The 17,019-nt window shown below is 40.5% G+C and overlaps 1 protein-coding gene across 4 annotated transcripts in view; it reads right to left on the bottom strand.

Moving 5' to 3' along the window:
- LOC149001374 (kinesin-like protein KIN-7K, chloroplastic) overlaps positions 1-17,019 on the bottom strand; it is a 45,496-nt gene that overhangs the window by 10,448 nt on the left and 18,029 nt on the right. For all 4 annotated transcript variants that reach the window (XM_089136154.1, XM_089136157.1, XM_089136153.1 and 1 more), the window contains 8 exons: positions 15,227-15,294; positions 6,705-6,767; positions 6,408-6,512; positions 4,375-4,479; positions 3,831-3,938; positions 3,601-3,750; positions 1,639-1,821; positions 1,275-1,433 (listed from right to left, as the gene is read on the bottom strand). In XM_089136154.1, coding sequence (XP_088992280.1) covers positions 1,275-1,433; positions 1,639-1,821; positions 3,601-3,750; positions 3,831-3,938; positions 4,375-4,479; positions 6,408-6,512; positions 6,705-6,767; positions 15,227-15,294 — 941 coding nt within the window. The remainder of the gene's footprint in view (positions 1-1,274; positions 1,434-1,638; positions 1,822-3,600; positions 3,751-3,830; positions 3,939-4,374; positions 4,480-6,407; positions 6,513-6,704; positions 6,768-15,226; positions 15,295-17,019) is intronic.

Below are 17,019 nucleotides of genomic sequence, written 5' to 3'. Positions count from 1 at the left end.
TAAAATCCCTTACCATAAAAAGAGAACCCCTACTATCTTTTGGTTACCCACCTACTTCCATTTGAGAATATAGAACCTCTTCCTGTTCCATTTGCCCTCTCATAGAACCATGTGGTATTTATTCCAACATTTGGCCTTGATCCTGCCAACTTAGAATGAGATGTGAAAACTGAAAGATTTGCTAGAGCAACCCAGTGATAGACACCTCATCTTCTATATCACCAATCTTTATGCATCCTTTCTACTACTGAATCGAATATTTGACATCAACAGAAGCTTCCAGATGGAAGTCCAATATGTCATGGACAACTCAGCAAGAGAACACTCATACAGAAAGGCACTTTTGCGGTGCAACCCATTAACATCCAGACAATCCCTACAAGCAAAGTTCTTCTTCAAATTTATATGGAGTCCCAACAAAGATCTGAACACCCTATAAAACTAATTCTTCCAACTGGATCAAGAAGCTTAGAGAGTAAGCAAAGTGAACCAGGGGAAAGTTGACCTCCTTACCTAAAGCATCTTCAACAAGAAGAAGAAATGGGGTCTCCTTGCCTTCCAATCAGACCTTAAGCATCTTCAACTACTTCTCTTTTATTTTTGAGGGGGTAGGCATGGGGGTTGTGAATTCTGGAACAGCCAAAGAATTCATCAAGGTGCTACCTACAAAAGATATCGAAATAGTTGAAGAAATACAAAGCTTGGTTGGTGATCTACATGCTTTCAAACTCGATTCAATCCATCACCTTCAGGAGGAAGCCTCAAAATGGATGTCCCAGAAGCTCTGAATTATCCTCCAATCCCCATTCTGGGTTTTTGTGCAAACAAATTCAGTAGCAATCAATGCAAACATATTTTGGGCCTCTTAGAAAAGGTCCTCTCAATTCAGCAGCTTCCCAAATTGTAGCTACCAGAAATGAGACCAACAAGGATAAATTCTTATATTGAGCATTAAGGACCTACGTTTTATTTATTTATTTACGGTTGATTACATAGCTACTGCTGGAGCTTTTCATATTAAGATGATTTCTAAAATTAAGAGAAATATATTGCATATTTTGTACTAGCCAAGTCATTAGATCCTATAGACTATAGTGTCGGGCCCCTTCAAATACATGTATGCAGACATTTGACATTTTGACATTTATGGAAACTCAAGTGAAATCTAGTTTCAGACACTCTAAGAATATCACTATTTTCTTATCTTGGTCAGAATTATGACAATCAAACCATAGAGCAGAAGCATAAGTTCCATCAACCTAGTTGTTGCATACCCGCAGCTTGAACCAATTTAGAAGTCCATGCTTCCGGCTCTTTTTCCCTTCCTTGGAAGTATCATCAGTGGTTTCACCATTTCCTTCTAAAGAAGCATAAACTTCAATGTTTTCATCGTCCAAGATCAAGTCCCGCCTTCTGTAAGGCAGATAAGCGAGCTGTGCAATTGAAACACAAAATTGAAAGTCAATAACTAGAAACAGGCAAAAAGATTAGGCACATAATATGCTGGAATATAGATCACTTACAAATTAATGCTAAAGTAAAGAGAAAAGATAATAGACAATCTACAATTAACCATGTAGATGCGTACATGAAGAATATGATTATCATCAAAAGATTAATTTGTAAAAGTAAAGGCACCTCCTCTTCTCCAAAAGAGTGTCTTCTCCTTGGAACTGGACGCTGAGGAAATTGTGATGGTTGTGGAGCTTCTGTTGAAACCAGAATTAATTTTGTCAACCGCTGTATCCTACTTAGCAGTGCAGCTTTAGCTTCTTCCTCTTGCTCCAATCTTGATTGCAGCTTGAATTGACCATCTTCTAGCTTTTGGATATCATAAAACATTAAGTAATTTTACAAAGTTACAAATATGACCATTATCATGCACGAAATTGACAAAGTTCAACAATGAAAAATGAAAAAAAATAAAATAAAATAAAAGTTGTGTATAAAATAGATTTGCACATATCTAAATGAACCCCTACACAGAAGTTTTTCCGTACTTTGAAGATGAAGTCAGTGGCATTTTTTTATCCACATCATCCCAATAACTATCCATATGTAGAATCTTCCCTTTGATATAAATATGATCAACTCAATACTGATGGCAGCTCTAGGAGGCATACAGAGACCATGAAGGGTCAGTACTTATGGCCTTTTTTTTGTTTCTAATACTATTGTATCAGTGAAGGAACCCCAATAGAGTGGCAAGCAGTTGAACTGGATACTAGACTGCCCTTGTAACCTTTTTTTCTGGATGAATAAGCAATTCATTAACCAAATGAGAGAAATGGAAAGAAAAGAACACAAATGTAGACTGAAAAAAAGAAAATACAGCTCAAACAAGTGGATTGAAACCTTAGAGGAAAGCTAGAAGCACAACGAGCACAATTTTAGGCCATGGTGGATCAAAAGACTAGGCCAGTAAGCCAAACTGCTCCGACACAGTATCCAATCTGTTCGGTGAAAAGGGGCCTCACAGCAGGCATCTCAGCAAGGAGCAATGTAGCATCACAGATGGCATCCGTAGCATCCCAGGATATACCGAAGTTGCATCAATAGGGCTGACATCGTGAATCAGCCACAGGGCAGCTAAAACCAGAGGCAAAGAAGCAGCAGGACAGCACACACAACAAATGGCGAGTATATTTCCTAATTTGTGCAAAGATCCTTGATCCTTCTCCTTGCAGACTGAAAGATGGATTGGAGGAGCTAATCTTGCACAGATGAGACATACACAACCATGAAAGGAGGAAAAGTAGACAAACAGAAAGGAAAGGAGGAGAAAAGAACAGAGAGGGAGAAAGGGAGAGATGCAGACTAATGAATGAAAGTCCGATATTTTTTCTATTTCTTCATATTCAAGATGAGTAGAGCAAAAAACAGAAAAACAGATGGTAGAGAGAGAGAGTAGGAGGAGGAGCTCAGGCGACAGGAAGGAAGAGACGATGAAGACTCTTTGCGACAGAGAGAAGTATGGAGGAGGGGAAGCAGAGAGGGAGGAGAGAGACAAAGAGAAGCCAAGGCGGAAGAGAAGGAGAGAGGAGGAGAAGTAGAGAGAGAGAGAGAGAGAGAGCGTGAGAGAAGAGAAGAGAAATAGGCGGACAGCCGCAGAGGCAGAGAACCGCCAGCATCTCTTCGACCTCCTGAATCGCCTTAAACTTTCACCCCAAATCTGGTTGCCCCAGACATTCACCCTAAGCAGAGGGAGGAAGAAACAGAGAGAAGCACAGTCAGCAACGAAGGAGAGAGGAAGAGAAGCAGGCGGAGGACCGCCAATGTCTCTCTGACCTCCAAAATTGCCCTGCATGGGTACATTTTATCTTAAGAAGAAATTTCCAAATGATGATCGGATGGCTTCAAGTAGAGATACTAGGTCTCGGGAATAAACAGAATTCAGTCAGAAAGCAAAGATATCATGCAATGCATTCGGTCAAATTATTATTTAGATTGGAATTATTGATAGGATGAATCACTCAACTATGTTTTACTTGTTATACACTTATACCATTGATATCATACTGGTCAGAGATATGACTATGCTTATGCATTAACTACATTGATACATGAACTTTTTACATAGCCACCTCACAGTTGGCATACCTTTTGTTTTAAGAGAACAATGTCATCTTCAGGCATATCTTTTGGAGGTAGAACCACAGTACCAATGCCCCTTTTCAGTTGTTCCAACTCTTCCTTCAAATTTCGTATCTCACTTTGATATTTCTTGATTAGTGATTTCTCATCAATTATCTACAATTGAAACATATTATCTTTGATTAGTTGTCATGCACAGATACTGAAAAAACAAGAGAAAGTAGGAATGTGTGTACCTTGTTTTGTGATGCTTGAATCTCAATATGTTTTGCACGATGAGCAAACTTTAATGTGTTATGAGTTTCCTCCGAATTGCTTGATGCGGGGGTAACTGTGCAAATAAGCTGTAATTTGCAATAGCGGAAAAGATAAATAAATACCAGAGGAACTTTCTTCATAAGAGCCATGATTAAATAAATTGATAATCTTCATGGACTGAAACTGCATATATACACGGATGGCACTGGGGAAGGTTAAGTAGGGAGGACCCATTATCATAAAGCTGTATGACCAAAGTTGGTTAGGTTACTAGTTAGATCTATATGTTAAAAGAGCTGAGGGGCAGTGACTGCATGACTCAACCTATGAGGGCCTATGCCAGCTGCCTTGTAAGAGAAGTAATCCAAGCAGGGTTCAAAAGGTGGCAGATCCAGAGAAAGAAATATTTTAAATGGGTTGGGAATGGTTCAGATCCTTTATCGGCTAAAATGGATTCCCTCCCCTATTGCCATCCTATATAAGGATTTATAACAAAGCACTATCAGTATCAGGAAGGCTTACAGATACACGTCCATGACCACTTAAAGACGATTGGAGGAGTCTGGTCAGTTTAGAGTCTCTATAAGGTATGTGAGTGGCCTTTCCATCCGTTAACTTTGATATAACCTGCAACTCTACATGAAAGATCTTAGCAAGGTCTTCAGTATCTTATATGTAGAATCATGAGATGTAGTAAATCAAGTAAACAAAAAGAAGCTAAGTTAGCTAACACAATATTTCATGTTAAAGCAAGAGGAGGTACACCAACTTGAAATCAGATATGAATTAAGGAAGTGAACAAGTTCAAGCAAGGACTAAAAGAGAGAAGCCAAAAATGATGCAAATTAAGGTAGTGAAAAAAAGAACAAAAAAACTCATCATCACCAGTGAAATGGTAAATAAATGGGGGGCTACAGTGAACGAAAAACTAAACACAAAATCTACAGTTCTTTTACCACTCATACTGATCCAAAAATTAGGCACAAAGTCAAATTGTTCTCATTTATGAAAAACCAAACCCAAAATCTATAGCTATGGTCAGGTAGGATATTATCTTAGAATTAGTTTAGGACTACTCTTTTTATTTCTATTTTCAGTCAAACAAGAACCCTTATAGTAAGGCTGATTAGCCATCTATACATACCCCCTTAAGGGATGAACAACATAGAAAATTTTTAGTAGAGAACTGATTTGTTTTGTGAGATCAGAATCTTCTCAAGGACCTTCTCCTCTCCTTGAGACTGCTGCACAATACCAAACAAGTCAGGGACTTAGCTAGGAGTCTACACTAGGTCTAGGACCTAACCACCTCAACTAATAACTGCTGGGTAGTGTTCTAAAGATTCATCAAGGAGATCAGGCACCTAGATAAGGAATCCCATCCCCCACCCTCCCAAAATCAGGGACCTTTCTTCACCCTTCTTTGAAAAATATGAATTATAGCAAGAAACTGAAAGATACACTGGTTTTGATGGTGCCAGTCACCCTCTACCATGGTTGTCAAGGCAACCAAAGTGATTGAGGCTCCGCCCGCCTATGCGATTAGGCAACAAAGCGGTGACCAAAGTGGTTGAGTCAAAAATTTTCAATACAACTACTTTTTAACTACTTTTCAATACAACTACTTTCTATAATAAGCTAAATAAATATTTAATAGTCACATTCATCCAAAAAAAACAAGCATTCAAGAATCATAATTATGAAAAATTATTCAAAAAAAGAACACAAACATAAGTTCATTTCATCAAACCATGGTTGTCAAAGTGTTCACCTAGGCATTTACTGATTTATTGATTCTTGATGTTGAGTATGGCTCATGCTTCACATTGTGTTGCCGATGGGCACAGGAGTTCCTTTGCAAATTGGGCGTTAAGTGGTTCAAAACAAGGCAGTTGAAAAACCACCTTGCTGCCTAGGTGGACGCTTTGACAACCATGCCCCCTACAGTCTCAATGCTGCCCCCCAGCCAAAGGATGCCCAAAACCTTACATAAAGTAACCAATAACCTAGCTCACATCTTCCCTCCTTTTATATGATAACCCCACTCTCTCTCTCTCCCCCCTCCATGTGGCATCTTCCTTGATTCCTAACAGAATCCCAAGGACTCAAGAGCTTATCTTCAACTTAAACTAGACTTCTAACTGACCAAGACTCCTCTGAAAATTAAAATCAGCAACTAATTAGGGCTGGGATGGATCAAACTACCCCTCTTGAAGGGTTCGGCCAGCCCTAGGTGCGCCACTTTGGAGTGGCCTTGGGGTCCACTCCAGGGGTTCAGCCAGGCGTTGAATTCTGGTTCACATCACATGTACTTCGTTGTTGACCTAGAATATCGTATTTCCAACTTCAAGTTGTATGAATAGTATCAGAAGGCAATCAACCAAAGCGGTGATCACTATATCATGCATTTTCCAAATGAAGTTTAAACTTTCAAAGAATTTCAAACATTCAGGAGACACTTCAGAAAAGAGAACTAAGCACTAATTTGATTTGTGTAGGCTATCACATCCCAATTATGGATATTACTACTCAGAAGACAATGATCAAGGCCTCACCGTTCCAAGGGTTAATAGGCTTTTGTTGATGTATGATCCTTCTTTGCGCCGTATACCAGTAGTTTCAACCCTAGCACTCTCAGAACCTGCCAGATCGATGAGGTTCTGCAGGTATAAGTAAAATAAAGAAAAGACATAAGAAATCAATTGTACACGTCAGCACAATGGATATCGATATCAACAGCAAACACACACATGTATGAATTATCAAATGGTCGTAAAAGAACACAGGAAGAAAAAGCATGAAATAAACAAACAACTAAAGTAGCTCTAATGTCAGGATCCAGAAAGATTTACCAGTTGTGACAGGTTGACTGCTTCCCCTTCACGATTTTCACCACATGGGGTACTCTCTATTGTCTGTTAATGAAATAAATTACAGAATTAGATTATGAATAAAGCAAAAGAGAAATGAAAATCTAACAACGGTGACGGCTGCTTCAGAAGCAATAGACAGAAGATGTCAACTAACAAGGAGATGCTTGAAATAAATACCATAATTATTTACTCCAGAGAGTGTGATGCAACATTTGTAAGTTTTGGGAGGTAATTGCTTCGAGTACATTGAGTTGATTGATAGCCCCCAATGGGGAACTTTTAATTTACAATTTGAAGAAATCCTACTTTGACTAGGAAAAGGCATATTAATACAAGAAGGAATTGAAAACCAATCTAGAACTGAAATAGGAAATACAAACAAGGCAGAAAATGAATAAAACAAAGAAACCAAAGACTCCAATACGAAATAGCAGGGGAGTAGTAGTGGAAATAGGAGAGGGATGATCCCTCTTGACAATAGCGCTAATGCTAGATAGAGTGGGTTTTTTGTCCTCCTCTCAACAGTATCAAATCTATAAAAATAATCCAAGCGCTTTAAGGCATTCCACCTCCCATCCTTGATTAAGAGCTTGCCCCCAGTAATGTAGTACTGTATTTGAAAGATCAAAACAGTAGCCAAATAGGACCTTTTCACAGGGAGACAATTGCAAATTTGATGGACTTAAGGTAGATAAAATTCAGATATAATGGAAGGCTGAAAACCGAAGTGGTAGAACAAGGATATTGGTTTAAGAACAAGGACTAACTAGGTCTTCAAAACAGCAGTATGCTATAAAGAAGAATGGATGGCACAATATAAGAGAATTAAGAGAACAATAAGGACAACAAAGTAACACCCGGGCTTCACACCGCAAGGTGGATCGATTGGATCGAACACCAACCTACCTTGATCAAACACAAGGGTTCTCCAAAGAGGAGGAATGCTAGCAAGCAATTTGATTTCAATTCATAAGTTGTTTTTTCACCTCTTACATAAGTCTCTTTATATAGCATTCTAAAGATATTAATAGCAACATCCAACCACTAGCTAACACCACCTACCTATTAATGACTCAACTACTACCTAACTCTTGACAAAGGAGAACTCTTTTGACAATGAGTTTTCTTATTTTCAAACTAAAGCCCCTTTTATTGACTTTCTAAAAACTAGACTTAGGCTTAGGTCTAGACTATGAAGTTCAACATATGTGGGCTAACTTTAACCCACTAAAACAGCCCTAGCCCATAAAAGCCATGGGCTGGTTCAGGTGACCACTTTAGGCCTTTGATGGGCCTAACCCAATGGGCTTCTTCTTTCGTAAATATGTCTTCAATTCTGCATCAACTCTCCCCGGCTTGAAAACATTCGTCTCCGACGAATGAACGAAGGACATGTAACGTTCATACAAATCGGGATCGAGTTTCTTGAAATCATCAGCATGAATCCAAGTACTATCATGTCGTGGACGATTCTTCCATTTGACGAGGAAAGCATGGTATCCAGTGCCACGACGAGTGGTTTTGTAAGAGTCATCCAAAACCTCTTCAATGATGTCAGTGATTGGTGGCTTGAGTTGGGGCAGCCTCAACATTTGTTCAGTGTCTCCATCATCAGAGTGGTGTCCTACATAAAGATGTAAGTCAGCCACGTTGAAGACATTGCTTATGTTCATTTCTTCTGGTAGCTCGAGTACATAAGCATTTGGTCCAATGCGTTTCAGCACCTTGTATGGACCCATCTTCTTTGGATGGAGTTTGTTGTTGACCCTGTGTTGGAACCTTTCTGGGTTGACACGAACCATCACCATGTCTCCTGGTTGAAACTCCACATATCGTTGATGATGATCTGTTGTAGCCTTGTAGACATCATTGTTAAGAGCTATTCTTCGGCGAACATCAGCATGTACCTCTGTGATATGGCGCAAAAACTCGTCAGCCTCAATACTCACGCGTGCTTGTGGTGGTAATGGAATGAGGTCTATAGGCCGTCGGGGTTGAACTCCAAGTAGAATCTCAAAAGGAGTACGACCTGTTGTACGATTAACTGAGTTGTTGTAAGCAAACTCAGCTATGTCGAGTATGGACGGCCATGTCTTCTCAAAGTCACGAACCAAACACCTCAGTAAGTTTCCCAAGCTTCGATTCACCACTTCTGTCTGCCCGTCAGTTTGTGGATGGAATGCGGTTGAAAACTGTAACTTTGTGTTACTTTTCAGCCACAATGTCTTCCAAAAGTAGCTCGTGAACTTGACGTCACGATCTGAGACAATGCTACTTGGTAGCCCATGTAGTCGTACAACCTCCTTAAAGAATATCTTTGCAATGTGAGATGCATCAAAGGTCTTTCGACATGGTATAAAATGAGCCATCTTTGAGAATCGGTCAACCACAACCATGATGGAGTCGGATCGCTCTTTTGTGGAGGGTAGCCCAAGTACGAAATCCATACTAATATCAATCCAAGGTGCATGAGGAACTGGTAATGGTGAGTACAGACCTGTATTTTGCTTGGTTCCCTTGGCTAGCTGACAGACTCTGCATCTCTTGATTACATGATCAACATCCTTTGCAATATGGGGCCAATAATACCGATCGGTAACTTGTATGATAGTCTTATCCTTGCCAAAGTGACCTCCCAAACCTCCGCCATGCAGCTCCCGTATGATGTGATGTCGTAGGGAAGAATTTGGAATGCATAACCGAGTTCCCAAAAACAAATACCCATCGTGAAGTGAGTATTTATGATGTTGCTTGCCTTGCTGTAACTCCTTGTGTGGCATGTTGAAATCTTCGTTAGATGCATACTCATCACGTATCTGATCAATGCTAACTGCATGTGCTGAGAATGTGCTAAGAGTAAGTATTTTTCGACTCAATGCATCAGCCACCGTATTCTCCTTTCCTGCCTTGTACTTCATTGCGAACACAAACTCTTGGAGATAAGCAACCCATTTAGCGTGCCTGTTGCTTATCGACTTCTGTGAATGTAGATACTTCAGCGCCTCATGATCGGTATAGAGAATGAACTCTTTGCCGATGAGATAATGTCTCCAATGGCGTAACACCTGGACAACAGCATAGAGCTCTAGATCATATGTCGAATAGGGTTGCTTGGCATCATTGAGTTTCTCGTTGTAGAAAGCGATAGGGTGCCCTCCTTGCATCAATACACCTCCTAGACCAATATGTGAGGCATCAGTTGCTACCTCAAATATACAGTCAAAATCTGGCAGGCGAAGTATTGGAGCCTCTGTCATCTTTTGCTTGATAAGATGAAAGGCTTTGGTTGCCGCTGCTGTCCACTTGAACTCACCTTTGCCTTGCTTCAAACACTCGGTAATAGGTGCCATGACTGCACTAAAGTTCCGAATGAATCTCCTGTAAAACGATGCAAGTCCATGAAAACTACGAACCTCAGTGATTGTCTTTGGTGTAGCCCAATCTGTTATACTCGTTATCTTCTCTGGATCAGCTTCAACCCCTTGTGATGAGACAATAAAACCAAGGAACACAACCTTTGGCAGCATAAAGGAGCATTTCTTGAGATTGATGTATAGCTTCTCATGGCGAAGCACTCTCAAGACTTGCCGTAGATGATCGATGTGATCATCTGGATGCTTGCTGTAGATCAATATATCATCAAAGTATACGACCAAAAATCGACCAATAAAAGGACGGAGTACCTGTGTCATCACCCTCATGAATGTACTAGGTGCATTCGTTAAACCAAAAGGCATGACTTTCCATTCGAATAGTCCATCCTTGGTCTTGAAGGCAGTCTTCCACTCATCTCCAGGCCGAATACAAATCTGATGATAGCCACTTCTAAGATCCAATTTAGAAAAGATCTTAGCCCCGGATAGCATGTCCAACATGTCATCAAGCCGCGGTATAGGAAACCTATACTTGACTGTAATCTTGTTGATTGCTCTCTTGTCCACACACATGCGCCATGAGCCATCCTTCTTTGGAGTCAGTAATGCTGGTACAACACATGGACTTAAGCTCTCCTGAATGAATCCTTTATGTAGCAACTCATTCACTTGTCTTTTGAGTTCATTGTGCTCTGTTGGGCTAAGGCGATAAGCCGGTAGGTTTGGTAACACCGAACTTGGTACCAAATCAATGGCATGTTGAATATCGCGCATAGGAGGTAGCTCATTAGGCAACTCATCAGGAAACCACATCAGAAAAATCAAAAAGTAACTCTTTGATGGGTGGAGGGAATGTCGCCTCAGGTGGAGGCGTGACAACCCTTGTAACAAGAGCCAATACCAGCCCTGTATCATGGCTAGTGTGAATGAACTCCTTGTGAGGAACAACCAGCAGCTTCTTTTGCGGTATGGACAACAGCTTTTGTGCTTCATTGGTCCCCTTTTGGTTGGTCCTCAAGGACCTCCGTTGACGCATTTCAGCTGGGACGTTGACTGGGTGGAGGACAGTGTGAAGTCCTTTGAACTTGAATACACATTGGTTTTTCTTCCCCCCGACCATAACATCATTATCATACATCCATGGTCGACCAAGCAGAACATCAGTAAGATGCATAGGGATTACATCACACCATACCTCTTCCTCATATCGATGGAGCTTCGGTGGTACGGTAACACCGTTGATTTACCTCCAGAGTATTCCCATTCAGCAAGGATACCCGATATGGTTGAGGGTGCTTCTCCACCTTCAAGTTTGCTTTCTTCGCAAAGGTGTCTAAAGTAACGTTGACACAGCTCCCACTGTCAACTATCACCAAAGCGGTATTATCTCCGGACTTCATACGGCTGTAGAAGATACAATTGCGCCGCCAGCCCTCTCCTTTGGTTTCAGCCACCAAGATGCGGCTTACTATATGAATGCCATAAGCATCACCTCTATTAGCATCATCCTCATCATATGCAGCTCCGTCATAGTCGCCATCATCGAGCGGGTATGGGAATAGATCAGGATCTTCTTCCTCTGCTGACTTTTCTATCTCAGCAACAGCATTAATCTTTTGACGATGTGGGCAATATTTAGCATAATGTCCAACCTCTTGACAGTGAAAACATTGTGCTTGGCTGCCACTAGTCATAGGAGCCTTGCCCTTATCTTGTCGGGTAGGAAATGTGGGTTGAGTAGGGGTTGTTGTTGTAGGTTTTGGTGCTGGAAAATTTCGCCTAGCCTCCACGGCTTGGTATCCAAACCTTTTGTTGTTGGATGCCAATAATTCTTCCGCACGTAGGGCCTTTTCAAAACAATCCCGCACGTTCTCTACATCCACAACGCCAATGGCCCTATTGATTTCAGGCCGTAAACCCAATCTGAAACGTGACAAGATTTGGATCTCCCTCTCTCGAATTCCTGTACGAGAAGAAAGAGAGTCAAATTGTTCCATATATTCTGACAATCGACAAGTTCCCTTGGCGAAGAGAATTTAACTTGTCTTGTAGTCGCAATCGAAAAGTAGATGACAAGTACTTTTCTCTCAATTCTTCCTTCATTTCCTCCCACGTAGTAGGAGCTCTACCACGATCTTCCAATTCATATTCGCGAGTTCTCCACCATTCACGTGCAGCTCCAACTAGCTTGGTACGTGCTAACTTCATCTTTCGTACCTCCGAGAGTTCATACCAATCAAAATAGTCATCCAACGCTGCCAACCAATCATAAAAGACTTGAGGATCATGCTTACCCGAGTATTCTTTGAGTTCAAGCTTAACCCTGTGAGAGTCACCAACATGCTTATTGAATGTAGGTTGTTCTCCAGCAAAATAACTCCGTAGGTGCTCCTCAAAAGTTGGTTGCACAACTGGAATCCTTTGGGGTCCTCTCCCCATATTTCTTCGAGTAGGAAAATTGGCTACAGAATGAGCTGGATGGAATTCTTCACCAAGTGGAGGGTGAGGGACATGAGTAGAGGCAGCAACTCGGCCTCCATTTCTGAGAACCTCTCGTCCATTTGCTTCTGGTTTGTAGTGATTTGGTTGCTCAGTTGTTGAACCATCTCCATCATTGCTGCCATAGGATTAGTTGGACTGGATGGTCCAGAATTTTCACTCCCTGTCATGGCTCTGATACCAAATAATGTAGTACTGTATTTGAAAGATCAAAACAGTAGCCAAATAGGACCTTTTCACAGGGAGACAATTGCAAATTTGATGGACTTAAGGTAGATAAAATTCAGATATAATGGAAGGCTGAAAACCGAAGTGGTAGAACAAGGATATTGGTTTAAGAACAAGGACTAACTAGGTCTTCAAAACAGCAGTATGCTATAAAGAAGAATGGATGGCACAATATAAGAGAATTAAGAGAACAATAAGGACAACAAAGTAACACCCGGGCTTCACACCGCAAGGTGGATCGATTGGATCGAACACCAACCTACCTTGATCAAACACAAGGGTTCTCCAAAGAGGAGGAATGCTAGCAAGCAATTTGATTTCAATTCATAAGTTGTTTTTTCACCACTTACATAAGTCTCTTTATATAGCATTCTAAAGATATTAATAGCAACATCCAACCACTAGCTAACACCACCTACCTATTAATGACTCAACTACTACCTAACTCTTGACAAAGGAGAACTCTTTTGACAATGAGTTCTCTTATTTTCAAACTAAAGCCCCTTTTATTGACTTTCTAAAAACTAGACTTAGGCTTAGGTCTAGACTATGAAGTTCAACATATGTGGGCTAACTTTAACCCACTAAAACAGCCCTAGCCCATAAAAGCCATGGGCTGGTTCAGGTGACCACTTTAGGCCTTTGATGGGCCTAACCCAATGGGCTTCTTCTTTCGTAAATATGTCTTCAATTCTGCATCACCCAGTCAATTATCAACCATACTGCCAAGGCAAACTCTAACTAGGCTCAAGTTCGTGAAGCCACACTGAGGGTCATGGAGGAATGTTACTTATTTCGACAGTCTGCAGATCAGACAAGAGGTACGGATTCCAACGCCCATACGGGGCATTTTTGTTGCATTTTGTTTTCAGTGAAGGGATTGTCATTCCACAACAGAAGCATGACTAGTGGCAAGTGGTAACACAAGTAGCAACACGTCCCTAATTGTAATGACTGGTTTGTCATCACCCTGCACATGAATATATTTTTCTAGGACCTTACCTTTGACAGGCCATTTTTGTCATCATGGCTTTTGGGTGAGACATGCACGTTCAGATGGCTCTTATGAACTACAAAGAAATTTCACAAATTGTCAATCTTCAGGGGGTACAACCAACAGGGGTGTGGGGAAGCAATAGACCACTAAGGGTTTGCAAGTCAGCTTTGCTAACTGAAACTTGTAAAGACAAACAAAGATTTACATATTTTCTCTCTACACTCGCCCAATACAGTGGACTACAGTACTAGTAAGCTTTTTCCATGGGGATAGAATTAAAACCTTTTGAACTTACATATCTCGAGTGAAAAGGTTCCGACGATTGTCGAACAAGTGGTGAACCCATCAGGCCATCATCAGCCAAGCGAGGATGGTCATTTTCTTTTTAAGTTTTTACTCTTGGTGGCACCAATTAAGTTGGTATGTTATCTTTTCCCAAGTGATAAGATTAGAAATGATCATATTAGAGTTGGTCTGGGAGTTGCTCCCATAAGTGATAAGCTTTGAGAAAGTCGTTTGAGGTGGCACGACCACGTTCAACGGAGACCTAAAAATGCCCCTGTATGGAAAAGTGATATAATCCATATTGAAGGAACTAGAAGAGCTAGGGGTAGACCTAAGATAACCTTAGGAGAAGTGATGAGAAAGGATATGTATAGCTTAGGCATTGTATCTAGCATGGCCTCGAACAGAACTGATTGGAGGGCAAGAATCCATGTAGCCGACCCCATTTAGTTGGGACAAGGCTTATTGTTGTTGTCGTTGTTGTTGTTGTTGTTATCTTTTCCCAAGTCGAATTCAAATTCAGGATTTTTTATTATTTGTTGGTAAAAGAAACAAATGGAAGACCTTTCAACGTATCTTGAGCTTGACAAAGATCAAGAAATAGACAGTTATGGCAATCAAAATTTCAAGTAATTCTGCCTTCCAATTCAAGTTTTATGCTAAAATCTGCACACTATCAAGATATTAGTTATCTTCTAACATTTGTGTTTGATGATCAAACTCTACAGCTGTTACATTGAGCGCATTACTATGGAGGATTCCTTGCTTCCAACAACAAAAGAGTAGAGCTGTTTCTATGTAAAGAAATTGTATGAGTATGGTCATTTGGATCATCCAGACCCATGCCAGGAATTCAGACTGCTCCAACTGGTAAAAAACAGGCCAGAATAATCTGGCTTCCAGTATGGTTTCAAAGATAATGCACATAACCAATTCACCCACATTTGGACAGTTTAGATATGGTGGTGTCTCTCTGCAGACGAACACTAGCACCATGCAACAGAGTACCTCCATCTCACATCTTCCAAACACAAAAATTCATTGAGGTGAATTGAGAAGAGAAAAACATTCGTGCAACACACATTTTCCTAATAAAGATTGGGATAAATTTAGCTTACCAGAGTAAATATTGTATGGCTTCTGCTGCTGAGTAAGTTGAAGTTTGTAGAACCCACATGCCTGTGCTCTATCATTAACAGAAGTTTTATCATTAAGCACAATCCACTGCTTTAAGAATTAGATGCAGAAAATCAAGGCATGAAGCATATGACTGAATGAAGCCTTGATGGTAAACAAAAACTTTTGGAATTTATTTAAAATTTGCCAAATTAAAACCAATATATAACATGCTGTCATGCAATCTATTTTGATGTTTCTGCTAGAGTTTCTTCTATTCCCCATCCCCCGGACCCCCGGTAGATGACACCCCAAGGAACAGGCTCTTTGTTGTATCCTAGGGTCTCACTTCCTCCTCTTAGCCTCCCCTTTTGAGGCTTGTTGTTTCTTCTTTCGTTTTAATATATTATTCATTCATCAAAAAAAAAGAATTCCAACTAGACTAGAATCTTTTTTGCGATATTTTGTTGTATAAATCAAGCAAAAAGACCATTGGACCTCCATATTTTATTAATCAAATTGAAAAATAATAATAATAACAACGGCAACATTTTTGCTACGTAAGAAGAACAAATATTTTGGGTTCATTGTGCTCCAAACACCCTCCCGAGGCCTGGAAGCAAAGTGAACACAGTTGTCAAGCCCACCAAGCTTCCATTAATACAAAACCTGCAGCTCCTATTCTGCCCATCAGAATCGATTAGTATTTGGAGGATATCACCCCCATACCATGTTGACATTTGATCCAAAACCCAGCCTAATAATCCCCTAGAAAGCCCATTGACCAGCCATCCCTAAATTCTCTCAACTGTCCTGAAATTTAGAAATGGAATCCCTCCTGTGCTGCTTCAAATTTGACTTTTAGCTTCCCACAACCTCCCCCTCTTCCTTTTCTATTTCTCTGGTTACTCGAACCAGGTGTCAACCTCAATTGAAACCACTAAGCCCTAAGACCCTGATTTCCCCTTTGTAACATAAATCCCCTAAACAGTGCTGGTTCATATTGAAGGTCCTATTCTTGGCCTACATCAGAGAGGAACCTAAACAAGCCATGGCTAACGAGATGATTTTTTAATTAGCAGGTTGAAGGTTCCAAAGCAGCTCAGCTCAACAACTTGCTGCCCTAAATGCAATCAGAGTTGATTCAGCAGGGACTATATACTATTCTAAGGAGATCCTAGAAACAGGTCGAAGAGGCAGAAGCGGTCGCAGGAAAGTATGGTGACAATGAGAGAACTATAGTTACTTAGAGATGAGAAGAACTTACAAAGGACTCACAAGACTTATAAGACATATACTACAATCTTTTGTAGAACGTCAAGAAGCCTGTTAGAACATTAGAGTATAAATCTAGCAAATTATGCCATTGGATAGTCTCGTAAATCTAAGCAAGGTGGCAAGAAATATTTGAAAAGAAGAACCAAGTTTCATGGTGATATTCACCATGCCTTTGACCTAGCTCTATTTTACTTAAAGAAAAAGAGAAGCATATGAAGCACAACCACACAAGTCCTACAGGTAGAAAAGTTCAGCAAAAAGGTTCAAGTTAAAGAGACCAGATAAGACAAGGTGAAAAGAAGATTATGGAGATCACAAGTAAGAAAGATGACATGACATGACTGCTGACATTGGTGTTGGACAAATAGTGTTTGTCATGCCACAATGGTTTTTTGAAGAAAAAGTTCCATGCTTAGAAGACGACATTCCTCAATTCTACAAACAACTAGAAGTCCGTTTGGGCATTGATCAAGTCTTCTATTATCATCTCTACAGACTACTGCAATTAAAGGACTGC

This window comes from Hakea prostrata, chromosome 10 (genome assembly GCF_041222555.1).
Source record: "Hakea prostrata isolate BN-2017 chromosome 10, UWA_Hpros_2, whole genome shotgun sequence".
Classification (NCBI taxonomy): domain Eukaryota; kingdom Viridiplantae; phylum Streptophyta; class Magnoliopsida; order Proteales; family Proteaceae; genus Hakea; species Hakea prostrata.
Note: the sequence above shows the minus strand (reverse complement) of the source record. Positions and strands in the feature narration are given on the sequence as shown.